The sequence below is a fragment of the Brachyistius frenatus genome, unplaced genomic scaffold (genome assembly GCF_029030835.1).
Source record: "Brachyistius frenatus isolate BFR_SWC_R1_liver_20210118 unplaced genomic scaffold, ASM2903083v1 Contig_11, whole genome shotgun sequence".
In the NCBI taxonomy this organism is placed as follows: Eukaryota; Metazoa; Chordata; class Actinopteri; family Embiotocidae; genus Brachyistius; species Brachyistius frenatus.
The window spans coordinates 5,943,722-5,971,131 of NW_027210610.1; the positions used below are offsets into that span (position 1 = coordinate 5,943,722).

General features: G+C 43.6%; 1 protein-coding gene across 2 annotated transcripts; it reads right to left on the reverse strand.

Annotated features, from left to right (window-relative positions):
• Positions 1 to 828: 828 nt before the first annotated feature.
• LOC138617078 (SH3 and cysteine-rich domain-containing protein 2-like) lies at positions 829 to 25,246 on the reverse strand. Of its 2 annotated transcripts, none has more exons than XM_069691747.1 (11): positions 24,978 to 25,246; positions 12,179 to 12,554; positions 11,417 to 11,511; positions 6,138 to 6,222; positions 5,813 to 5,925; positions 5,632 to 5,695; positions 4,309 to 4,364; positions 4,057 to 4,145; positions 2,993 to 3,044; positions 1,792 to 1,929; positions 829 to 1,445 (listed from the first exon to the last, which is right to left on the reverse strand). In XM_069691747.1, the coding sequence occupies exons 2-11, from the start codon at positions 12,513 to 12,515 to the stop codon at positions 1,347 to 1,349; spliced, it is 1,128 nt and encodes a 375-aa protein (XP_069547848.1). In that variant the 5' UTR covers positions 12,516 to 12,554; positions 24,978 to 25,246; the 3' UTR covers positions 829 to 1,346. The 2 variants fall into 2 exon arrangements, with proteins under 2 accessions (XP_069547848.1, XP_069547847.1); XM_069691746.1 differs by having other exon boundaries at positions 24,708 to 25,246.
• Between the last annotated feature and the right edge of the window lie 2,164 nt (positions 25,247 to 27,410).

The window sequence follows — 27,410 nt, forward strand, 5'->3', positions numbered from 1 at the left end:
CAAAGAGATGCATACGTACACAGGTAAGTTAGATAATAAACGATAATCTCCTGTAAGTTATAACTGTGAAATTAATGCCCTTAGTCGGCTCCAGCTGCAAAACCTCTGGTCAGAGTGCTATTCAGAGCCAATATATACAGTATCTTTATAAGGCTATTTACAAATACGGTCACATTTGTATTTACAGTTATTGCCACAATAAAAGCAGTTCATCACCACCTTATTGTTTATAATGACGGAGCAATAAACCAAATCTTGCGAGGTGATTTTTTTTTTTTTTTTTTTTTTGCCTCATAATCAACCTTTTTCTCACAAAAGTCTCTCCAAAATAGTTGAAATCAATAACGGGTGCCGGGAGGAACATTAGCCACCATTCATCAAAAACGTCAGAAAAGTGTTTTTCAGCCGAAGTTCGGGCACGTTGATTTCCGAGAGACAAAGTTCGACAGCCTCCCCCCTCCCCCCCAAACAACAACAACACCGAGTTTGGTTTCAAATCGGTCGTCTTGATTGTTTCTTTGCTCTTCATCAGAAAGCCAAGACGTCGCGCCATCCTCGCGTCGGCGAACAATTACCGGACGTTACACACAGACAAGACGACGCTCAGAAAATCGCCGGAGAGGTGTCTGAAATACAGAAGAAAAAAAAAAAAAAAACTGCGCGCGCGCGCGTTATGACTTTCATTTGATCAAAATGCAGCGGAGGAGAGTTAAATTGTTGCATCGCGTAATAACTGAATCATCGGGAGTGACACGTGTCCGCGAATCCATATTACAACGGCAAAACGTGTGCACGTCACGAGCTGCAGCCTGTTCATAAAAAAAACAACACTTTTTTTTTTTTAATCTAACACAAACAATGAAGCAACGAAATGTCCTTTAGGCTTGGGCGTGCCTTGACATCATAACAAAGTAGTCCTCTCTCCTCTGTCGCGAAGCGCGCACGGCCCAACGGAGATGGCTAAGTGAGGTAGCCAGACTTCCTGCAGGTGTATCCTCGTCGACATAATGCTACGTTTCTCTTGCGCGTGTTTATAAAACCGCGCAAGGTAAAGTTGTGCTACAAGAAAAGTAGCTCTGAAAGATTCTAAGGGAGCGCGTCGTCCGCGTCCTTCAGGTCTTAAAACCTTCGAAAGTCTTCTGCAGTAAAAAAAAAAAAAAAAAAAAAGCAAAGTTGTGGGCTGTCGTCCGCCCAAGCTGCTAATTCGCTGCTACTTTTTTTTTTTTTGGAGGGGTTGGAGGCGGGCGGGCGGGCGGGCGGGCGGGGGGCGGTCAGCGAGGTTGTCGGCCAAACACTCCTGAGTATTCCTCCGTCACGGTGAGCTCTCGAGGAGACGAGTGCCGACGTCAAATTTCGAGCAGATAATTCACGGGGACCAAGCCTCTCTTCTTCCCGCTGCTCAGCCGGAGGAAGTCGTCGGTCTCCTCGTTCTTCCCCACACAGATCTGTAGAGGGGGGGGGGGGAGGAGGAGGAGGAGGAGGAGGAGGAGGAGGAGGAGGGAAGAGAGGAGCGCAGAGCGGGAGGACGGGCGAGTGACATTCAGTAATGCGAGAGTGTTTTTTTGGAATGAGGGGGGGAAAGGGAGCTGCACTCAAAGCCGAAGCATGCCGTCCTCTGTAATCACAGCAGTTCTCTGCATTCATTTGCATACATTTAAAAAAAAATGCACTCTGTGTGTGTGTGTGTGTGTGTGTGTGTGTGTGTGTGTGTGTGTGTGTGTGTGTGTGTGTGTGTGTGTGTGTGTGAGATTGTGTGTAAAGGAAACACTGGGAGTGTTTTATGGCGTTCACCTGGGCCTCTTTCACAGTCATCTGGCCTTTGTCTCGGTTGCCGTGGAAACCAGTAGTGACCTTCCACACCCGCTCACCAGGGCGGACCCGCTGCACAAAGTTGGCCGGGAAAAATCCCACCTTGTCTCTGCTTTTACCCTGGTGCGCGCGCACACACACACACACACACACACACACACACACACACACACACGCACGCACGCACACACACACACACGCGAACACAAACATTTGGCCTGTTAGCCTAAATAAACAGATATTTTCTGGCCTTTTGTGGGGTAAATAATATGGGAAATTGTTGCTTTTAATGTCGCGTATAGCGTAGAAACCTATTATGCTGATTGGTTTCGAGTTAAATTCCTCCTCCACGGAATAAGCCACGTATAAGCCTTACTGACAAAAAATAAATAAAAAAAAGGAAACCTCTGCATTTCCATCATCTGCCTGCTTATGTTTCAACACAAACCGCAAACCCAACACGGTAAAGCTTCCACTGCAGTCCTTGACGATCCTTAGCCGAGCTGACACAATCGCAATCTTCTTCTTGTCGTTTTTGTTTACACGGCCGGCTGCCTCAACGCGAATCACCGTAACTAAACTGAATTTGAACAAACCATCACAATTAGCAACAAAGTGAAAAAAAGAAATAAATAAGACCAAAAAAAAAAGAAAAAAAAGAAGAGAGTTTGGAGTTTTTGTTCCCTAATTAGTAACATCACCACTAAACCATAAAGCATTTGTATTTGTGGGGCACTAATCCCTTCGCTATTCTCTGCAGAGACTTTGTCACACAAGCATGCAAAGCTTGCCCGTGGGTAATGAAGTCACATGACTCCAAATGAAGCCGCTCTGCTTGCGTCCACATGTTGGCTCCCGGCATAAAGGATCAGCGTGTCCGCAGCGAAGGTGAGGGTCGTAAGCTACGGTTACTCTTCATCAAAAAATAAGCTGCAGTATTGTTTGTGCACCCGTACGTCAAATCAGTCGTTTTGCAAAAACGTACACAGATCAAATCAAAAAGAATTCCCCCTTAATGGTCAACAACGTCGACATCCGGAGATTTCTAATATTTTATTGGCGTGAGCACCGGCTCAAGTAAAAAAAAAAAAGAAAGAAAAGGAAACGTGGCGCTTTTGAAATGCGCGGTAGGCGGACGACGCTTCGGTGCGTCCACGTCGAAAGATTTTCTTTCAAAGCTCACCTTCCACCAGTCCTCGTTGGAGTCATCTGTGACTTGAACCCTGTCGCCCGGCCTGCGGGGAAACGAGACGATCAAACAAAGCGGAAGGCGGCTATTTAAGCATTTTTTTTTTTTTTTTTTTAAATCACAATTCCCCAAACTGCACCATTTAAAATGATAGTCGGTCATTTCGGGAAATGTATTTTCTTGTTTGCATCAAGGGAGCGGTACGAAAACACACCTCTTTGTTACATCCCTATTCGAAATATGAAGCGTACAGTCAGCAGCTGGTTAGCTTAACAACATAGAGACTGGAATAAAAGGGGGGGGGGAGTGTGTTTCCAAAAGGAGCTGCGTGATGGAGCCACTGCTTCCTGTCTTAATGCTGAGCTCAGCCAGCCGGCTCCTCCTCTGGAGCCCTATTAGGTTGATACAGTCAATAGAATAGAATAGTAACATTAAAGTAACACAATGGTGACTGAAGCAGTGGGTCACTGATGAAAGGCCTTGAATTTGCAGCAGCAACAACAAACTGAGCTGGTTGCCTGTGGCAACATTCCTGGAAAAACCATAAGCAGTGCGCAGTTAGTGATGTGTTTTCCGTGGTTCAGTGATTTATTTTATATATATATATATATATTTTTTTTTTCAAATTTGCGTCTCGTACGTGGAGGATATTTTTCACGATTTCTTCTCAAGAACACATTTAGACATCTGGTATGTTGTTGGGGTTATCAGAAGATTCTGCTACTCCTCACTGCGGGACGGATGTTATAATATGTGAATATGTGCTTTTCCCAACTTTTTGCCGCATGCAACATTTCTGTTGCACACTTAATGCAGCTGTTTGTCCTTCCCGGCCTCCCATCAGCGCTCCCCTCCCCCCCTCCCCTTCCTTCCCCAACCCCAACCCAAACCCAAACCCTCCACTCCCCTACAATCATCCCGCTGAGGGGACAGATGGCGCGTGAATGTCGCTAAATCTTTTAGCGGAGAGAGATGCACGCTTCCTTCCTTCCTCTCACCTGTCTACTGTCATCCACACGAATGCACACATGCGGCCACACAAAAGACATTTGACTGACCGTAGTTCCAAGTCGTTTTTCTCCTGAGGCAGGAACTTGTAGAGCGCCACGTAGGTGTGAATGGAGTGAACTTCTACCCGCTTGGGAGTCTGCCAAAAAAAAAAAAAAAAAAAAAAAGAAAAGAAAGATTTAAATATCATTGTTTGCATGTTTGTCATATTGAAGTCTGAAAGCGAGTGAAAAGAAAGAAAGGAGAGTTTGAAAAGAACTGACGGAGAGCTAAAACCAGAGAGAGAAATGCTGACTACACACCTTCAGGCTGACCCTGTCTTCTGAATCAGCCTTCTCGCTTTCGGGAGGGGTGAGCACTGGAGGAACGGACGCAAAGAGAGAGAGACGGGGAAAAGAAACGGAAAAAACAGAGAGGGATAGAGAGTAAAGACAAAAGAACGGTCACGGGTATAAAAAAATGTTTTTAAAAAGAGAGAAAGAAAGGGGGGAACGAGTGGGGAGAGAGAGAAAAGAAGAGAGAGAGAGAAAGAAAGAGAGAGAGAGAGAGCTCTTGTCACTTTGTGGCAAATCGAAGCAAGAAGGCAGAAGTGAAGGTCATTCACTGTAAAGTGGCAGCAGTACAAACAGAGATGATCCCTTCCCCTGGGCCTGAGGACGGAGAGGGAAAAGTACTGGGTGTACACACACACACACACACACACACACACACACACACACACACACACACACACACACACACACACACACCCTCTATACTGTACTGTACTTTCTGTTCATGTTGTCCTTTGACACTTTAACATTTAGCTTGCATTGCTCTTTTACCAGAAACATGTCAGAACGTGTGAAAAAGCTCAACGTTTGTACTTTTAAGCGCTCCACAATACGACGTAAAGCCCCAAAAAAAGACACCCGAGACCGGTTTTTGCCTCAGCGACGATATGTTGTCGAGGTCTTTAAAAAGGGAAACTTTAACTTGAATTTGAACAACGTATCGATGATGATGATGATGATGATGAAGCTTCGACACGACGACACTTTTAAAGGAATAGGTTGACTTTTTGGAACGCACGCAAAACAACATTTGCTTTCTTGCTTGCGAGTTAGAGAAGATCGACGCCAGTTTGACGTCTGTAACGGTACACGTGAAGTTACAGCCAGCGGTCGGTTAGCTTAGATTAGCACTTAAGACGGCAAACGAGGGGAAACGGCCAACCTAAGCGGCACAATCCACCTGCCGGCAGCTCCGAAGCTCACATAATTAACACGCCGAGTCTCATTTCTTCAGTCTCTCCTGTTTTATCGGGTTCATGCGAGAGGACTCTTTCTTGGCCAGTGACAGCGACTTCACAGTGACGCCCAGACACCCCATAACGTCAAAGTTTGCCCCGTGTGCGAGTTTTCGAAGGTCTAAAACAGGAAGGAAATCAGTACTGAAACAGAAATGTTTGAGGTGGGTGCAGTAAAAGTGAGAAAACCAAAACCATAATTTGCAACTCTAAACCACAAATAGAATTCCTAAAATGACCTGAACACAAAAATAAATGTAAAAATAAAAAGTTATGAAACAAAGTTTGACAAATATTAGAGAAATAAAAAAAATTTTTAAAAAAAGATTCAACTTACTTCCTGGGATGTGTTCCTCTTCCGCTATCGGCTGGTTTTCTAGCTTGTCTTGCAGTTTTTCCGCCTGAGATGAAGACATAGTCGCGGCCGGCAAAGTCAACAATATTCTTGGCAATGACGAACGTCGACGTGAATTTATGAAATGACTTGACGGGTGTATTTCGCGCGGGTGTTTTTCTACCTCGTGACAGGGGGACTCCGAGATACTGCTGAAGCTGGAGCGACTCATCTGAGCCAGCGACGTCCCGTAGCGCAGCGCCTCGTACACGGGGTCCACGATGACATCGTCCGCCTCTACGCACAGCCGGACCCAAAAAACAAAAACAAAAAAACAAAAAAAACAAAAACATGAAACGGAGAAGCAAAGGCACAGTTTTATAGGCGAAGACCTTCTGACGCACGGTGGCCCGTCAGGCATCGAGGACTGAGGGCCACGGTGATCAGTCATCCTGGAAAGCCACTCGTTCGCCGCCGTGATGAAGGAGCCAGCGGTTTCCGTCACTCACCCTGGGAAGCGGGAGCCTCTCTGACCACGCCCAGCGGATCGACGGTCAGCAGAGGAGAGCTGAAGTTTCTCTTAAAAGCTCCGGTCTGACGTGTCGGGAGGGACGAGCGGCGGGGCGGAAGAGAAAGGGAAGGACAGCGGGAGGGAGAGATATTAGTTGAGTTGGAAGAAAAAAAAAAAAAAAAAAAAATGAACGGCAGATGTTCTCTTTTTCTATAAGGCGATACCCGTGCGGTTTTAGTTGAAAACGTTTAAATACGGATGAACTCGATGGAATCTTGGGTGTTTTTTTTTTTTTTTTGTTGAGTATTGCAAAGAACTTCAATGCAAATCTTTTACATTCGCCAAACACTTTATCGGAAAACGTTACCGGATTGGATGGATTTTCTTCGGCCCGTCGTACAGACCAATCAGACACAATGAAGAGTTGTTATTCTTTACATTTGTCCGCATGTTAGGAACACTACAATATAGAGATATAATTACAGATACATTACATCTACATATACACGCGAGCATTTTAGGAAAATTACAGTAAAATGTTCTTTTATGTATCCTCTAATGTTAAGCTTTTCCGTAATAGAGATGTTAATTCATTTATGTTTTGGTACTTGGGTGATGGTGACGGTGTTGTAAATTATATTGAAATATATTCTGGCTCCCCTTTGTGTGCAAGGTAGGGACAAAATGTTTGAAACGCCAATCAATAATTTTGCCACATCATGATACCATTTATCTTAATCTACACATTCCCAACAATGTCAACAGAAGAGTATGAGGTGTGTAAAATTACATGCCAGATGGATGTCGTATTTGGACAGCATTACGTTGTCCACCGTGAGTTTGAGACAACAGGACATTTTGTCAACCACTAAAGCCTATTCTACATGGTGGCCCCCCCCCTCTCCTCCCTTCTTCTTGATCCTAAAAATAAATTATTGTTGAATTTTCTTTTCATCTGGGTCCTTCAGTTTATGTACTCATGATGAATGAGCAGGCTATTGCCAGTTAATACATTTTTGACAGAAACATGAACCTGACAGTAATCCATCAAACTCTAATCACCTCATCTTATAGTCTATTAGAGCTATAAAAAAATATTTTTTTTAAAAATGAACCCCTCCGACGTACTTCTCCGTCTTGACACAACATTTCATCAGATAATGTGATCTATGGATGGATTTTTGGCACTGATGGTGGCAGTAATGAACTCGCTTAGTTTTAAATTTGGGTTTTCAGAAGACATGTTCCCAAACTTTGAACTATTTTTTTTTTTTAATATCACATGGCCTGTGTATTGAGGTACCACAAAGGTCTGTCTCTGTCAAATTAAAGATCGACCGGTGCGGATCTGCTACTGTACAGCTTCGATATACGATTCTATATTTAGCCCAAGGAATTTGTTTAGCTCCACTGCATGACTCAGTCCTGTTTCTTTGACAGAGGGGTTGTGATGAATGCGTTCCGTGTTCTGAAAATAGAAACAGCTTATAAAGATAGTATCTGGGCTTTATTTAATCTCTGTATCTCTTCTCTACTCGCGTCTGTTTACATTAAATGATGCTGTCCGTGATGAAAAGAACATGTCATCAGGAAGATGTCTTCATTAGTTACTAGTGCTTCTTGCGGTCAACAGTATCGAACAGCTTAACTACCTCTGAAACAGAATTATTAAGTTCGTGAATACAAAAAAAAAAAAAACGGTGTTAAACTTGACGCGTTTCGTCCAGCCTGACCTCAATCTAGCATATACTGATCAATAAGTTACCCTTTGCCTGTCAACCAGAAATGCTGAGGGTTTTATGCAATTTTGAAACTTTGGTGTAATGTTTGAATTTTTGAGCACGTTAACCATCCACAGTGTCTGATAGTCAAGATAAAAGAATATCCTACTTATGAATATAAATGAATCTAACAGCCATGACAGATCTTGTAAGTATTGACCATCTGAAAAGTACAAAAGTCATCCAAAAGTTAAATATTGCTTTAAGGTAGTGAGGTACCACCAGTTCAGGACTGATTGACTGAAGAGTGTGATTTTGTAAAAGTTTTATTGTATTTTTAACCAAGCAGACAATTAAATTATAGACAAAAAAAACAAACTCTCAGACATTCCGGTACTCACGTTAATATCTGCACTTTTGTATATTGAATATTTTCTCTTGGAACGAATTTTTTTTTCTTTTCTCAATGATGTCTAAAATGATGTCATTAAACTGCTCGTGGTGTCTGACCAACAGTCCAAAATGCAAAGATATTCTCTGCAGGTCTCTGAAAGTAAAGACGGCGGACGCTTCACTTACCGTCAGATTATTCTGATTGATGAGAGACAATTGGCTGCAACTACTCCGCTCTCATTTCAAATAAACTGATGTGCCTCGGAGCTGCAGGATCACTAACCTTGAATCTTTGCTCTTACATCAAATATCCCAACACCAAGTTATCACAACATACTGTAACAGTACTGGTGACAGTGCAGCATTAACTGGACAGCCTCGAAGTTTAGGAGAGCAGACAAGCTGAAATTTCCCACTTTGCTCAGTTGAGATCACGACTGGACCCAGACTGCTGGAATATGACAGAAGAGACTCTCACACATATTCAAGTGAGGATGGGAGTGTGCGCGTGTGTGCGTGTGCGTGTGTTAAGCTTTCCTGCAGAAGCAATTATTTTGTGCAGTGCTCAGCAGGCCCTGTTAAAAAAAAAAAAAGAAACTGTAATTCATCTTTAAGTTTAATTAACATTGATTAGTAAAAGTTTGTCATGATTCCAAAGTAATTTAAAGCTGCTTGATTCTCAAGACATTTTAAAAGCAATTGGTCATATATCGATGCACTCAGCAAATGGGCTGAGAATGAGCGAGAGGAAGTGCGGTCATCAATATTTCTTTCTTTATTTTTAATTAAGTGACTTTACATAAAGACTGATGCAAGTTTTCTTTTGCCACCGTTATTAATAGCCAGCGGTGGAAGAAGCAAAAGAAACAATAACAATCATTTTCAGACATTTTGAACATATACTGGGTATCTAAAGTAAAAGTGCTTTGTTGCCCCTTTCGTAGCATTTTAATAATACATGATATTTAAAAAAAAAAAAAATGCTATAAGTAAGCAGTATTTTGAGATCATTTCAACTACTTTATATGATGATCAGTGAATTTTACGCCACAAAAAGTCTCCAACGTACAAAGTAATTATGAATTTGTACCTTTTTTCTGAAGAAAATAATGACATCTGTTCATCTAGTTAAATTATTTCCAGCTGTTATTTCTGTTTGTTTTTTTAAATCAACTTGTGTCAAGAATTTTTCCGGGAATAAGTGTGACAATATAGACTCACCTGTACTAATAAATCAAATTTTTAAAAAAAAGACACCTTATCCTGCAAAATACATAAAACTAGGTGGCTTGTGTTTAAAAAAAAAACTTTTTTTTTAATCCTTGTAAAAAAGAAAATGAAACATTTACAATTCAAATCAAAAATATTGATGAGATGGAGATTTTTTTTTTTGCAATGTTTGCATTATGTGAAATGCTCATTTAAAAATTGAATATTATATGAAGTACAGTGCACAGTACCTGTAAAATGGACTTAAGAGTGCAGTAGTTGAGAGAATGTACTCAGTTACTTTCCTTCACGGTGAATTATTTACTCCATACAGTACCGGCACTGATAAATTTAATATTAGTCACACGGAGATGGTTTGCTCCTCCTGCTGCTAATGGACAGTCTGCTCTTCCCGCCTGCAGCGAAGCGCCTCAGTCTGCCCTCAAGTCATCCCAAGAGTGCGGCTGCTCGCTCCTGCTCAGAAAAATCAACTTTTTCCTTCCATCTCTAGTCTACATTTCGTTTCCATTTCAAACCTGCATTTTCAGTATGCCTCAAATTTGAAATTGCACCCAAACAATTACAGTGCTTTAATCCCAATCAAAATTATACATGAAATCTATTCGCACCAAACAACTTTGGTTGAGTGATCCCCACATGTTAATATACATAGATGGAGCCTCAAACTCCATCCAGTTTCAGTAAAAAGCCTAATCCTTGCTTTGATGAGTGCGCAGTGATCGAAAAGGACATTGCCGAAAGCTTGGCGAGAGCCTGCCCTGTCATATCCTCGAGGGATTGTGTGCGCCTCAAACACCATGAATTTCACACTGAATTAGACAGACCAGCTGGTACAGAGAGATATTGATTTTCCAACAGGGTTGAGAGGGGAGGAAGGAAATGTAGTGGCCAGACAAGAGAGAGGAAGAGAAGGAGAGCGTTATGCGAGAAGAGCAGCACATGCAGGAGGAAGGACAAAAAGGCCGAGTGAAAAAAATGTTGGGAGGTGGCCACGTAAACTTTATCAGTGTCATCCTCCTCAGCTTTTTGTTCCTGCTTTGGCATTTATAGTTGGGAGATAATTTGATCCCACTGCTACCCTCTCGCACATTTCCAGTCTCAGTCTACGTTGCAAAGCCATGGCCGGTCCGTGTTCTAATTATAGCCCCTACCTTTTTGTCTTTGCTGGTCTGAAAAGGGCTTTATCCTCTTTTAACAAGACAGGGGGCTTTGAGGCTAAGCATATTACCAGGACTACAGCCTATGCCAGCTCACTGAGAGACACAATTACAGCATCGAGATGCTGTTCAATTCTGCTGACACGACGCATTCTGGGTTAGCCTCCCCCCCCCCACACAGAGAACGTGCACATTTCCGGTAAATTTTAGACAAGACATGCACAAATGCAAAAATGCAATTAACTGCGTGACAAATATTTTTGGCCACGTTAAGCCGGACTGCTGGGAGATGACAGCAGCAAAAGAGCAGAGCAACTGAGGTACACTGAACTTAATATTATTGATACAAAGCCAACCTGAGCAGTGATTAAGCATTTTATCCTCATGAGTTGTCTCCTCTAGTTTGGCAATGTGCCCTTCCACAGGATAATAAAATGTAATAAATAGCTGTAGATGTGTCACTTGCTAAACGAGCTAAGTGCTTCACAATTGTGAAAAAAAGAGAGACCGAAACGAAAAACCGAAGCATCACTGTACCGTTCATACAAATACTGTCAAGCCTAAAATTAATATTTTATACACTATATGTATGCCAGTGCCAAGGCTGCAAATGCAGTTACTTTGGTGGAACATCTGAGAAATGTGTTTCACACTCCTGTTCACACCAGATGACTGAATGTCTCTTCTCATGTCTGCGCCGCACAAACTTTGTGTTACCGTTCAGTTTACGTGAACCGTTGATAAAGGTGCAATGAGATGTCCGTCTGATCTCTTACCTTGCCATTACAGGGCTGCTGGGAGAGCTCAGAGGAGCACCAGAGGTGAGCCGCCAGCTTGCAGGCTTTGCAACGCAGCCCCTGCTTGGAGTTCCCTGCAACGACACCAAATAAGAAATTCGGTTTCATCGGTTTGGCGGATGTAACCGGTGGACCCGATTTACATAAACAGCACAGCTGAGAACTGTCAGCAGGCAAATAGACCTGCAAAGCAAAACAACTCCCAGAGGACAGAGCCGGCTGTCAATAATTTTCATTGGGACTATTTTCTGCCAAGCAAAATAGCCGCACGGCAAACAGTCCGCGGTACGATTTTTTTTGTTGTTGATGATCTTCAGTCCTTTTAAAAAAAACAATAAAAAAAAATTTAAAAAAAAGTGTTTCATTTGAGTAAAGCAACAGTAGTCTCAAAAGGAAAAACCTAAAAAAAAACGACTTTGGTGCGCTGATGCTGTGTGAGGTTTTAACTGGTGTCTTTAGGTCAGGTGTTGCAGATAGCTGTACAGACAGGCACGTTAAAAAATCAATATGTTTAAAATGCTAACATTCAACTATGTCAGGCTTCTTACTGTGTTACTTACCTCCTAAAACATATTTATTTCCTCCATGAGACTGATACAAGCAAGGAAAAAAACAACAACAATGCATCAAAAGAAACAATAGAGCATGTTTAACTTCAGAAGAGTTATTCATAGTAACTCTATATATATATACACATACATACATACATACGGGGCCAGGTAAGTGCAACAGTTTGCCCACCTTGGATGGTGTGTTTGCATCGCTGACAGTTGGTAGGCCTACGGAAGACGTGCTCCTGGAAACAGTGGGTCTTGACCTGCTGCATCGGCGGGGCATGAGACTTTGGCTGGGTCTTGGAGGTCACGGAGAGCGAAGGACTGATGGATGGGGAGTGCGACGACAATGAAGGGTTCGGGCTGATAGAAGGGGAGAGGGAAGGAGAGCGCTCGTAGGCCAGGGGTGACTCGGAGAACGGGGGAGGAGATGGCGGCGGCGGCGGCATGGTGATGAGGGCCGAGGTCGGCCGCGAATCGCCGTTGGCCCGCTGGAAAAAGTTGTCCACGCTCTTGCTGCGCATGACCGATTTGAAGGACAGGGAGCGCTTCAGCCGCTGCAGCTGGAACAAACAGTGAAGTTGTTGAGGTGATTTCCACAGCGAGGGGAGGACGACAAATTAAAAGTAGGTCCTGGAGAACCGAGTTCTCGGAGCGACACGCCCGTCCGAGGACGTCGGAGCGAAGTGATCAAAGAATACAAAAAAGTCTTAATAAAGGTCGAGGAAGAAAAACAAACTGTCTTCTCAAATGCACCAATGTCAATTCACCAGGTCACAAAACATTAACATTGATCAAATGTGAGTCTAATATTCATTCTGAGACTAGCACTTATTTTAGTCTCCCCCCCAAAAAAACAAACAAAAACAAAAACATCTGCCTTGTTAGCTGCTACACACGCAACATTGTTCACAGGATGGTCATATGCTTTGTCTGGGTCTCTTGGTAGTGCAGGCTATGCAGCATGCAGTGGGTTTTTAGGGCTTTTTCACTACAGTCAGCTCCCTGCTGTGGCAGAAAACATGCTCTGAAAGTGGTGAACCAAACCAGTGACCGTGGGCCAGAAAACCTAAAGAATGACCTGAGGGCAGCTAAAAAATAAAATAAATAATTTTTTTTAAAAAGCCCCCTGGAGCTCAGGGGAATCGCTGGGCTGGATGATAACTCTGCATTTCGTACTGCAAGCAACCATTTTCACTTTGCGATTCATTTTTTAATGGAAAAATATGAATTATAGAGGCTTTAAATGTCATCGTTTCTTAATTAGAAATAACTAATTAGGAATTTAAACACAGTTTTCAGGGGCTTTGAAGTCGTAAGTGATGACGACTTTAAAAAAAAAAGCCAAAACATCCACCCTTTCTTTTATTTATGACATTGCGCGATGCAGGTACAATTTTAAAGTAGGAATCACAGAGGTGGCTTTCGATATGACAAATACAGAAGGTGTCCAGCTCGAGGGAAGGTGCATCGAAATGAGTCTGTTAAAAACAGTCTGTTGGCTCTGCCCTCTGACTGTCCTTGCCCTGCCACGCCGACTTCTGATACTCCATCTCCAGCCACCCCCTCACCCCTCTTTCCTTAGATCGCAAATTTGCCTTCCCTTGTGTATCCACACAAGTCAATACCCCTTAAAATTCATGTTTGATTAGTTTTATTGAGCGGCCTGCACCTTTGCTTTTGATGCAGTCGGTGATGCACGGCGAACGCTGGGTTTATCTCTTAATCTGCCTGCCTCCATTTCCATCTCCACTGGCTTTGCTGTCCGTTGCTCTCGGCCACAATAAAGAGGAACTGATAATAACAAGCAATTACGGGGACTTTGGAGTGATGGGACCCAATATCTAGAAATAATAACTGCTGTGGACTCGTACATCAAGAGAATGGCCCGGAGAATGAGGGCGAAGGACGTAATAGGTCTCCGAGACCGAGGAGCACCTTCCTCGATGTGCACGGAGCTCGTTAGCCGGTCTGCGTTTGTGACCGAGTGAGGAGACCATTTTCATAACCAGAGTGGTGCCTCAAACTTCAAAGTCGTAACCGGATTTAATTCTGGAGTCATGCTGCCCGTGCTCTTCTTTCCGTTTGTAGCTGTGTAGCAAAAGCCGAGATGTCTTTCCTGAGCGAGGGAAAAAAAAAAAAAAAACAGCAACCCAACTTAAAACTGGATAACTTCACATCACAGTTTTCATTTATCTTCATGTGTGGAGAGCATCCTCGTCATGTTTATTGCATCTCCGAAAGCCACCGCGTCACCTGTGCGCACTCCGTCACAGAAAACTCAATCAAAAGCATTGAGCAGGTTCCTTTTTTTTTCTTTTCTTCTTCTTCTTCTTCTTTAAAAGGCACAGATTCACAGATGCCAATTAGTTTGAGTGATGAAAGGAGTCCTCCCTGTTGACCCATTAGTGAGTTTCCCTCGTAAATGTTTTCTACAGGGAGCTGAGTCCATGCTTTCCTTAATGGCCTTTTCTTGGCTTGACTGGTGGGCCCATCTAGTAATGGATGTTCCTTTCTATTAGATTTTTAACTTGTCTGACTTTGTTCATCTTCTCTGTAGTGAAGGCCTGCCTTTGCTCCGGGTCCAGGGGAAATGGAACAACTTCTTCAGGAACAAACCAGACAACACATGTCTGGTGTCGTCAGTGGCTTAATATATCTCACTGGGCTTTTAAAGAGATTTAAGAGACAGACACAAAGAGGGATTTAAGGCTAATGTGAAAATGAAAAAAATAATAGCGCGTTTAATGCCAAACATATTTTGTGAGTAGCTTTACATGGCCAAATAATCGTCGAAATTAGGCACCGCGACGCCGAACTACGACGGCATACTGACACGAGCCAGCACTTTAATATTTACTGAATCTCCATTCAAATCTACGTGGTGTGTGGAACAGCATGCATGAATGAGTAAGATGGACTAGTTATTTAAACCATCGCTTTTATCCAAGCTTCAAACCTAAGTATTGTCAAAAAGCTAAGATACAATATCGGCAAGAAACGTCCACGTGGTTTGGTGAAAAACATTGTCAATATTTGTGGGACATCAACACGCGTGATTGTCCTGACTTTTTGAAGAAACAGACATTCAAGAGAGTTAAACCTTCTCGCTCGTAGGAATCAAACAATTTTAAACGGCCGATAAAAATCGCTCAGTATTGCTCGGCTATATCCTCGCAGTATCCTGACAAGTCAAATAAAATAAACTCGCAAGCAGTTGCACTTCCAATTAAGGGAAATTCAATACTACAGCAGAGTATGACATTACACCCAAAAGCAGCAGGAGTTTGAAAAACAATCTTCACTGTTTCAATGTCCTCGTGCGTAAAGTAAGGTCCATAACAAAATGGCTTCCCCAGTTTGGTGTGAAACGGTTTGGCGGGCCCGGCTTCAATCCCGTCAATGCCAGAGCCTGTTGTCCAACATCTGCAACTGAGCTCACGAATGCTCGCGGCTAAATGGGATCAGGTTACGAAACCCCGGGTCGCTACTATTTCACGACTGTTCTGTCCTCTAACAGGTTGCATAACTGTGCACTGCAGATGGCACTTACTGCACAATACAGCCACTGCCCAAGAGGGTTTGGTGCTGTCCGTCTGATTTCAGCGTGGTAAAGCCGACAGAGTCCATAAAGCATGTTGGAGGGGCACCGATCATAAAACCAGCGATTAACCTCAGAATATTTGGCGTGTTGACTAAAAGAAGCTCTAAATGGATACCGCTACCTTCATTTAATTGATCACAGTACGCGTTCTGTTGAAGCAACAACATGATTGCAGCTGCTCGAGCCTCTGAAATTTGCTCGCTGCAGGGTATCACGCTGCACGTGCACCACCATTATCGCTTCCATTTTTTTTTTTTTTTTTTTTTTTCATAAAAGTGCAGCAGGAATTCTGTTAGAGCTGCTGGTTTGCCGTTTGAGACTTTACGTTTTCTGACATCCCGTAACAACCTCCCCTGAAAACAGAACAGAAATCAAAAGCTAAATTCTAATGAATGCAAATCTCCACGTTTCTCCATGGCACTCTTGTGTCTCTCCGCAAGGTTCTGAAAAGTCTATTTATGGATCACAGAACTGGAGATCTATTACACCGTGAACTACTGACAGCAATTAGCTCATCACAGAGCGAGCAGTGTGGTGCACTAGAACAGACTGTGCGAAGAATAAAAAGTAAAGTATGTGGGTGGTCGAGGAACGTGAAGGAAAAAAAAACAACAACAACAACAAAAAAACACACAAGTAAAACAGAAACAAGAGGTGCAGAAAAGAGCATATGTAAGAGAGGAGCTGAAAACACCACGCCGCCACCATCAGCCCGTCTCAGCCTTGTTCTTTTGCCGTTTGAATACGAGCACAGCGATGTTTGGTGAAGGCGTCTATAAATAGGCTGTTGTGGGGAATGCTTTGATAAATTAATTATTAAGGAGGGAGGTGGGTGTTCAGACGAGACGCCTGCGAGAGGCAAAAAGTCATCCCGCTGCTACCAAGATGGAGTTTTCAATACAGTCTGCCTTACAACACCGAGGTGAAGCAGCGAGGCGTGTGGTGGGCAACGGCTTCGTAAGACGAAGAGGCATTTCTCCGCTGAAAGGTTGTGGCAGGGTCAGGTTGTGCTTGTGGCCCGACTGAGCGATTGACTCGTCTGAGCTTTTATCTGAACTCCTCCGTCTTTACGTTTGTTCGTATGGTCTTCTGCCCTCACTAATGTTTTTCAGGTGTGCAGCGAGCTTAAAAACTCGTAGAATAAAGCTCGAGGTCAGTGGACAAATACGTTTGATAATAGTGATAACATTATAAAAAAAAAAAAATTAAAAAAAGAGAAATTCCATAAACAAGAGTTAACCCAAAGAACATATAACGGCAAAACAGGATCATAAATGTCTGGACTCGCTGTCAGATTAGTTGGGATTCAATCAAGTTTCACGAGTGTAACGTCAACGTCCAGTATCGAGTAGAAGTGACAAGAGTAAAAATAGATCGCACGATGGGGTGTTTGTGTGCGTTCGGGCTGCGGGGGGAAGTGGGAAAGTTAACAATCGGGAACCTCAGGACTTTCAAATTGGGAGCATTCACAAAACGGGCAACGCGACCGGCACCGCGAGATGCACTTTGTTTCCGCTTCCAGAACACAGAAACGTGACAAACAACCTCGACGGAGTCCGTGGAAACCAACACGGGGAGGAAACGGAGCTCAGGATGTCGGTGTTGCATGCACACGGCATTCCTGCACGTCACGCCGTGCTGTCGTTTTAACAGGCAACGCGGCGAGCTCACCGGACAGGCCGGGGCCAACTGCCGAAGCAAGCGACATTACCCCGTCGAACTTCAAGCGCTGCACAAGTAGTGCGCTCGACGTGCGAGAGGACTGCCGGGGAGCACGCCGTGTGAAACGCTGCCAACAGCAATCTTTTCTCTCCGCGGGCGGTCCTCGCTGCCGCGCGGTCGGCTCGTCCCGCGGTGGCGGCCCGTTCCCGTCGGTGACTCAATCCGAGGTGAGCCGGGTGCAAATTCATAAAAACGCGGAGCTTTTAAAGTCGTATAAAAGTACACATAAGCACTTACTCCGTCAGGTTTATGGAGCGCACTTTGGATAAGAAATGCTCGTTTTGTGCTTCGGTCTCGCGCCCGACAGCTACGTGCGCCTCATTACACAGCAATATGCTGTTACGGCACGTCGCGAGCTCCAACGGCCTACCGGCCGGTGAAACGTGAGCAGGTCCATTACGTTGCAATGCAACATTCACGGCTCTTAATCCCCCCCCCCCGCAACGTCGACGTGACGCGCAGCGCGTTTCGGCACATCTTATTCCCACGTGCGTGTTTGCCAGTTGTATCACGGTCTTACTGAACAGTTTAGATGACAGTGTGATGTGTCTGCAGTAGCACACGTTTTAAAAATCAGCACATTTTTCTATTTTTTTGGGGGGGGGAGGGTGTTTGTTTTACTCCTGGTCTCCCGTCTGTCTGCGGAAACCTTATCTGCCGTTGCGACACAGTTGAGCAGTTTACTCTCCAGAGTCTGCCAGCTTCTTGCACTGCGTTTGCGTCGGGACGTCCCTGGCAGCTCGCGATATTCAGAATGTTACGGAACGCAGCCGGGCCCGCTCCGGTTTGGCACTCTTCCTGCAGCGACCCGAGCTTTGGATCGGAGGTTGACCTCGTCAGGCATCGCTCCAGCTGGACCCATTGTTGAGGTAAAAAGTGCATCTGCTGAAACGACCTTTTTGCGCGTATGAAAAGGGGTAACGGCTCACTGGACAAGCCGCACCGCTGGTCACAAAGGGCTCGGGAACCAAATTGCCAACTTCCTGAACCCGTGCAAAACTCGAGCGTTTCATTAGAGGAAGTGTCAGCTTCCCTCGTATCAACGTCTTTACATTAACCAGAATTAACAAGCGGTCGAAGTGGCCTCTGTTGTACAGTTGCAGTTCTACCCAAGACCAAGAGAGGATAAAAGGTCCGCATTGTTAGTCATGCCCACTGATTATCATTAAAAGAAGTCACGTTCAAGTGTGATAGTATTTACTTTGATGTGAAGCTGCCTTGTCCCGACGCGTCCCCCCCTCCCCCCATCGTCACTTCCCTCAGGCCCACGCATTCGATAGAAACTCTTCAGAGCTGCCCGCCACAACCTGTCCACCAGACGTCCTGAATAACTTTCCCACCCGTCAATACACCCGGGCGATAAAACCATCCTGATTACGGAAAAAAACAACAACTCTCTCAATAACATTGATATAATAATGACTAATCTACGACAGATGTATCTGCTGTGCGTTAAGGTCTCAGCCCTCCTCTGTGAAATCACCATGTTAGGCTGTGGCGACAGGGTTACGGTGCCAAAACCACAAAATGAAAAGATGTTTTTGGAGAAGTTAAATAGTCAGATGTCCCCACAAGATGAGCGAATTACAGTGAAGAGGAGAAACAGTTGCTTAAGGGGCTCATCTCAATTTTACCGACCCGACTCATTTGACTGTCACTCTATTTATTACCCGATGTAAACTTTATGCACAGCTCGGGGAAATTTGACAAAAATGTAAAAACAAAAAAACTTTAACCATCTCCCTCAGCCCTCTTTAACGACTTCTCTCATTTTCCAGATGGTAAAGAAAACGCTAACGTTACACTAAACGTCACTACCCTGGGTAAAATATGAGGCATGAATGGAGGTAAATGGTCCCATCCTTCCCTGCTTGTGGCTGTTGTGTGACGGGCTGTTTCTTAGTGATCCACGCAAGCAGACTCCACCAACCCACAAGCTGCCCGCCAGACTGCCGTAAAAGAAGCTTGGATTTTCCAAATCCAGCCGTTTAAAGAGCTTAGCTACACAAGGCGATTTGCGGTTAACATTAGGTGACAATGGCTCTTTGATGTTCAGACAGTGGTAAAAGAACTACACTTCTAGTAAGTTGGTCATCTTTTAATACATTTTATACCCACTACAGCTGTATTATCGTAAATGCCCCACACACACACACACACACACACACACACACTGACATGAAAATGTGATCTTTTAGATACACGAGAAATCCTAAGCAGATGCCCCGTTTTGAATTTGAGCATCCTGATGTCGATCTGTATTAATGTCCATCTAAAGAAGTCAATACTGAGTCAGTTAACTGGTTTCAATACAAGTTTTTTTTGTGTCATTGTCCAACAACGTACGGAGTGCCTTCGTAAGTTATGGTGAGTCTATTCAAATAAAAGATTAGAGAGAAACATGATAATTCATATTTAAAGCATAACCTTCTTTGCTGGATAAACCAGCCTTGGAGAGCAAGTCAGGTCTGTCTTTTTTTTTTAAATTATTATTTCAATGCCAGCAGCTTAGTAGGACTACCCTCTTGAGAAGTTGATAAAGTCACATCATGGTTGCTAAGCAACACGAGCAACTTATGGATGATCATTTGTTAATAATGCATAGAGTCTTCAGTGATATGTGATATATGTACTTTTTTTTTTCCAGGTTTTTTTTTTCCCCCCTTTTGCCATTCAGGAGTTCAATATCTGAACTATCCACCCATCCATCATCTCCAGCCCATTTCAGCAAAGGCAGATCCACCCTGGAGAGGCTGCGAGTCCATGACGGCGCCAACACAGAAAGCCAGACAATCAATCATGCTCGAATTCACACATACAGCCAATTTAGCATCACTACGCATCCATGTCGTTAGACTGGGAGGAAGATGGCGCACCACTGAAGAGAAGAACTATCCGTGACAAAACTATTCCTTCCGCTACATTACGGCAAACAACTTTACATTTGAAAGAGAAAATAACCTCGAAGTTCACTGTCAGTGAAGCAGCGACCCGAAGTCGATGCTAAATAAAGTCCACACTTATTCCCATCCGACTCCTACCTTGACACTGCACATGGGACTCTGCTGAATCAGCAGCCTTTCTGAACTCAATCAAGGACAGCAATCCAATGACTTCATCATTGATCAAAACAATGCTGGGTCAACACCGAATACGCAAGCACAACGGTGACACTGTGAAGAACAAAAAGTTGGTTGATCAGCTTGCTTTATTTAATGAACAAGACCGTGACGCCGATCTTCTGTCGCTGTAAATATCAGCGTTAAAAAAAAAAAAAAAAAGAGGTCAGCAGGACAAGTCAATCATTCTGGCAGGCGACACGCAAACAGTCTGTCAGAAACAAGGTGAGTGAGTGATGTGCTCTCCCGCCGACAGCGAGGCGGAAGAAACAAACACGAGGAGGCGGAACAGCACGCTCTTACACTTGTGTGTGTATAATGGTTTGTTTCATGAGCCGCAAATACTACAAAGACTGGCATCATAAAAAGGACTTTGAGAATGAAGGAAAAAGTTTTGATCACCAATTGACAGTTCAGCCGACTAAACTCCGGTTTTGCATTCACCGTCACTTGCCTCTCTCTCGGTCCTCTTTTTTTTTGCTTTCGTCCTGATGCGTGCTCTCTTACTGCCGGCAGGACTCGCTGTTTCTAAAATCAACTGTATGATTTCGAGCACCCCGGCAGCCAACAGCAACCACTCACCTGGAGCTGTGGAGGAAGACGACCATGCAAGACAGAGCAAGAGCTGTGGTTAGGGAAAGTCACGAAGAGAAAGATGAGGACGTAGAGGTGGAAAAGTTCATTTAAATGGGGAAAAGTAAATAGGAAAGAAAAAGGAAATGGATATGCTAAGGGGGAGGGGGGGGCAATAAATGATTAAGATGAAGAGAGGAGAAAAACTGATAAGGGTGTTAGTGAGAGGAACAGCAGAAGCAGGAGAGCTCGGAGAAGTGATTGTGAAGGTCACCAGAAACCGTCGGCATCATTTCACCTCCATAAAAATGTCTTTGCGTTTGCTGAAAATGCGGTGGGCCGTGCGAAGGCTCTGCGGACCGGGGTGCTGCAGCACCTCGCATTATCAGCGTTTACACCCGCTGTCGTTTGGGAGTATTAAACGTTATGTGGCGGCTAAATCTGAGAAACAACTCCCATTTCATCCATTACCAGACAAAGTGGCGCTTAAAAGAAGCGTTTGACATTTTGGGAAATGTGCCTCTTCGCTTTCTTGCTGAACAGCAGATGAAACGATCAATATCGCTGTCATATCAAAAGCTAAATATGAAGTTACAGCGAGCAATTTTAGAGGTGCTTGTAGGATATAGTTTGGTGATTCTGGTACTTTTGGACGTAACGAAGTCAGCGCTTTTCCAGTTTCCAGTCTTTAGGCTGAACTAATTGCCAAAGAGTCCAGAAAAATGGTCATCAATGACAGATCCGGGAGGCCTTAGAGGCCTTTACAAGCCAGTTTTAGGAAGCCTCACAGTCCTCTGATGTGTCCATGGCCACACTGCAACCCTGTAAAAAAGGAGAAGTGAAACAAGAGTCCCTGTAGCTTCATATAAAGTATATAGACAAGACTAGTATTGATCTTCTCATGTAATCCTCGGCAAGAAAGCAATCAAGAATACATTACTCCGCGCAAGATACTTGAGCGACATGTGCGCCAAGTGATTAGAGAGGAATGATAATATTTTCGGAGCCATCACCTTACCCGTAGGTGGAGGAGGTGGAATAACTATTCATTCTCTGACGCAGCCTCGATTAGAAGCACTCTGGAAAGCTGGTGGGCCCACTTAGCACTGTAATAAATACTCTAAAGAGCTGAGGGGCGGTGGAGGGACGGAGAGGAAGAGGGGTAAGGAGACCCGATGAAGAGACGAGGAAGATTGCAGAGACACGTTGGAAGGGGAAGGCAGAAAGAGACGGAGACAGAAGGTGGGGTTGGGGGGGGGGGGTGAAGCAGCAGGTAGAAATCGTTGTGAAATCAGTAGAGAACAGTGAGAGGATTGAGAGTGACGTGAAGAATCAAGTGAAGCTCTAGAGATACCCTCAAGCAGATTACTCTTGAAGAGACCACAGTCGTAACATAAGATATCGTAAGATAAATTCAATATCTCTCGCCCCTTTCCTCTTCGTTCTTCTTGTCTGGGATGCGAGGCAGTCGCGGCCGCCAGCAGGGGCTTGGCAAACAGCAGAGCTACATGGCTGACGCAGCTTGGAGGATTGTTTCCTCCCAGTTCCGTTTTGTCTGGACAACCATTTCTGTGAATTATGACCCAGCCCCCAGCAAGACAGAGCAAACATCTGCTGCCTGATTGGCTCATAAATTCACGCAGCACCTCACTTCCCACCATCCATTGTGCTGTCTGTAGTTAAATAGCAACAACAAGAAGCCGGTCCTGCCGGGCTCGTTTCATTCCCCGTGGTGATGACCAACAAAAGACAACCATCATGTGGTGGGTGATAACTGCTCCAATCATGGCCGTTGGTGGAGCTCATATGAAAATGTTAAGCAATAAAAGCGATGCAGGAGATTTAGGTCAAGCCAGGAAGAGGAAATGCACCGAGCAAAGATTCACTTTGAAGCTCAGCTCCACTTTTTGTCAAAAGAAAATCCATCAGCAATGGCAAGTCAATTTTTTTTTTTTTTTTTTTTAAAGAGAAGAGTTCAGGATTGAACTGAGGTTTTACACCTTTGGATTACCAACAGAGCAGGGAAGTGATCCTGAGGCCACACAACTCCAGGACGAGAGCTTCAGAAACACTGTTTTCTAGTTTGTTCGAGGAACACGCAAAACTAAAATAAAAATATAAACCGATATGATAAAAGCCTTAATGCTGGGTGCTGCGTTACTTTCTGATCACCCACCTGGGCGACCCGATAGCCGGGTGGTTAGGGGGAACCTTCCACATGGAAGCAAATGCAATTTGGAATAAAGGCAAGAATAACAACAAATATAAAGTTTCATGATTTATATTCTTTTAGTTTTGCAGTTTTTTTTTTAAATAAATTCTAATTAGCATGTACCTAATTAGGTAAATCCTACTGAGTTTGTAAGCCTGGTGGCACCTAGCAACTATGCCAGCAAAAATGTAAAAAAAAAACAAAGGGAACAAAACAATAATAAACCAGGGAACAATATTAGAATAAGGCTAAACGTAGGCTTGGAAAAGAGGCAATAATGTCAGTCATTTCTTATGGAATAAGGTCCTGAATTCCAGCAGGGATATCAGATTCATCAATTCAACCTTATAACAGGCAGAGCCTGATCGGTCGGTCAGTCATTACAAACATACGCTGCGCATCCAAACCGTGTTCAATTGCTCTCAGTGCAATCATCATAAAAGATGCAACTGGACGAGTCGGAGCCAGAGAATACAGTCAGTTTTTTTTTCAACAACTTTAAAGCTATTTAAGGGTTAATGAAAGATTAGACATGTATGTATGCAGACCTTTCCAAGTGGCTAGAGGAGAAAACAAACATACTTTCCTCCCAATCTCCAGTTTACTGACAAGTGATCCGAGATGACTGTATGTTGCCGATTCCTATACTAATGTGTGCAATGATATAATGCACAGTATTAGCAGATATAGCACAGAAAAAGTGCACAATAAGTAGAAGTACAGTACGAGGGGACAATAGGAGCGCAACGGCTCAGTTTTGACGGGGGGGGGGGGGGGGCATTTGCCATCCAGTTGATGGTCCCAACGAGACAGCATGGCCAATATTATGTAGCCTGCAACTCCTCCATTGGGACACCGGACCTCAGATGTTTTACTGCGTGTGATATGCACGCAGTCACATCCTCCTTTCACTTGAGCTGAAGCCCAGCTAAGACACAGTTTTCAAAGCTTCCTTCTTTACCCGTCATCTTGTATTATGTTTCCGCACAACTAATGTGATGCGATTCAGGGATAATGGCTGTTTTTCCATCACTGTTTTGATGAGAAAACGGTGTCTTTTCTCTACTCGTTTTTTTTTATTTTTTATTTTTTTATTTTTCCCCCGATGATATTTTGAATAGCCATATCCCTTCCACATGTCAGAGAAACCTCTCACGCACGTTCACGCAATATCTGCCCTCCAAGTTTGAGGTCAGGCTAGTTAGAGGAATTAAAGCGGCTTAGGAGTTGTTACGCAAGACCCGCGGCCACCACAGAATTAGTCCGGTTAGATATAACAGTCATAATTTTACATTAAAAAAAAAAAAAAAAAATAATAATTTTTTTTAATTAATAATAACTCAAACTGACAGACCACACGGTTGAACAAAAACAACAAAGCAAAAAAATATATATATATATAAATAAACAATTCCTTCAACTGGAAACCTAAACATTTGTTTCACCGTTTTCCAAACTCCCGTATTTACTCGCGCGTGTGGTTTACCTTTGATTCCGTTTGGCTGGGCACGGTCGGCTGCGGTCGGTGAAAGTCCCGGTTCTGTGGCTCGTTCTCCTTTTCGCTGATTTCAGTCATCTCGGTTTCAGAAAAAAAAAAAAAATTCTCCTTCCGACAGCGACGCTCGACCGAACTGACAAGAGGGACGAGGGGAGCTACGCACGCAGAGGTTTGAACATCGCGACGGTCTCTCGTGCGAAGAGGTAGGGCCAGGTTTTTTTTTTTTTTTTTTGGGGGGGGGGGTGCTTGTCAACTCACCTTTCGCCGGCTGCACCCATTTAGGAATTCGCTTTTGGGTGCGAGATATTCCGTCGAGAAAGGGGGGGGGGCCGCTTTTCTCCACGTTCGGGACTATGAATTGAAAGTGAAATTGGTTTCGCGGAGGAAAAAAAAATATCCCGTAGCTGCGGTCAGCCTTTGTCGGTTCCGTCCACTTCTCTCTGCTGTCTCGCGCCTCTCTCGTCCACACCGGCCAGTTTTTTTTTTTTTTTTTCTTCTTCTTCTCCCCTCGCGGCGCGCGCGCGCGCGCGCGTACACACGCGCTCTTACAACAACTTTGATTTCGCCTTGACAAAGTGCTCCGCTTGTCCCGATTGGCCCAGGCCGCCACAAATACGCCAGAAGCAACCGAAAGCGCGTCGTGATTGGCTGACAGATGATGACGCTCTGAGAAGGTAGCACAAGGGTCAGGTGAGAGCTGCAAATTCAACAGTATTTCACTTTTGTCTCTGGCTGCTGTAATAAAGCCTTTTATTGTTGATGTTTGAGTACAAATTGTTGATAGGCTAATATTTGTGATGCTTGAATGCAGGATTTAAAGTGGGATATTATGACTCGATAAAATAAATTAACCTTCTTCCTTCACTGAAAATATCTGCAATCAATGTGTTCCTTCCCTCACTTATTTTTTTTTCCGTATACTAAAGAATAATTTATTCAGCGTTTTCTTTTCATGTGTAGCCCGTATGTAGCTCTCAAACTAGTGCTTTGTGGGTTGCATATACTTCATTAGAGCAAGATTACAAACACTGAAGGAAACTTTTTGACCCATGTAGTGGGGTGGTGAAAATAGTAATGGCAATAAAGTTGAATTTAATGTATAGTAGCAGTAGGGACACAGTCAGAAGCAATGTTAAAACTAAATAGTCACTTTTGCACCCTATGAATTATGAAGGTTAAAAAAAAAACTATTATTCTTACAAATGCTGTATTTTGGCTTATTTATCTTTGGTACGCAATAATTGTCTAAACTGATGTGGTAAAATAACAAAGAGTCTTGCGCATGCATGCATGGTAGTCCTTATTTCTGATAAATGCCAAGACATAAATTATAGGTTTTATAGCTGTTTACCAGGTGACAGTTCTGCCACATTCCTGAAAAAACCCCAAAGAAAACCAATAACTAGCAAAAGAAACTGCTGTCATAATCTAATATGAATCAAACTGGAATAACTCTAAATCAACAGAGAATGAAAGTATACCTTAAAAAACCACAAGCAGAGGTGACAAAACAGTCCACAGAGAGCACCAGTAGTTGAGCATGGGTGGCTGATTCAGCACCAAGGACAGCTCCTCTCGCTTGCCTGCCTCTGTGTGTGTGTGTGTGTGTGTGTGTGTGTGTGTGTGTGTGTGTGTGTGTGTGTGTGTGTGTGTGTGTGTGTGTGTGTGTGTGTGTGTGTGTGCGTGTGCGTGTCTCACTAATTATCAGACTTACAAGTGAAACTGCCTGGTTTCATACACACAGCATATTCTGTTTAATCTATTAAAAGAATGTCTTTTGTCAATCAAACTTAGTTGTGTTTGTTGCTATAACCGCCTGTGTACAGTGTGTAGTGCGCGCCATCACGGAGCTAATTATAGAAACGACTTAGAACAAACCGATGGCGCTGACTACTAATGATTTCTGCTTTTTGCGAAAGCAGATATGTGAAGTTAGCAGGACAATTGTGGCATGATAATTAACACGGCAGAGGCAGGATAAGAGAACGTCCTTAAAAATTCTGCCTTTGGCGCTGGATTTCATTAATATTTAGATAATATTCTCAAACAAAGCAGTTCAACCTTGAGCAGGGGGAAAAACACAGCAGACTGCGCTGCTATCTATCTATCTATCTATCTATCTATCTATCTATCTATCTATCTATCTATCTATCTATCTATCTATCTATCTATCTATCTATCTATCTATCTATCTATCTATCTATCTATCTATCTATCTATCTATCTATCTATCTATCTATCTATCCATCTATCCATCCATCCCTCCCTCCCTCCATCCACCTACCATTCTTATACTATAATGGTAAGTAAAACATGAATAGTTCCTCCTTCTTCTGTTAAGCAAAATATTCTCTCGGAGGCAAAGCAGGTCTGTGCGCCATGTCCCAGTTTTTCAGTGGCAGTTGTCGGAAATCATCATAGGTGGCCTTGAGCAGCTGCACTGACAGGCCCTGCCTTTCTCCATTACCCGAACAATATTGTCTTGTGGTGAAACAGGTAATTATGCAAATTCAGGACCATATTATTGTATCTTAAATGCATGAAAAAGCTGATAAGGACTCTCAAGGGCTTCTCAGTCTTCTCAGCTTTAAAACTTAGCAGAGTGAGGGTATGACCTTACCGCATATACTTTAATGTTACACACTGCACTGTGTACACTTTGTAAATAGCCCTTACATATTTCCTGCTGCA

Coding starts and splice junctions, on each gene's coding strand:
- LOC138617078 (XM_069691746.1), bottom strand. CDS start 24,797: ATGACTGAAATCAGCGAAAAGGAGAACGAGCCACAGAACCGGGACTTT. Junction 12,555..24,707: donor CCAGCCAAACGGAATCAAAG/GTAAACCACACG, acceptor TGTTTGTTCCAG/CTGCAGCGGCTGAAGCGCTC. Junction 3,045..4,056: donor AAAAACGACTTGGAACTACG/GTCAGTCAAATG, acceptor GTTTCCCCGCAG/GCCGGGCGACAGGGTTCAAG.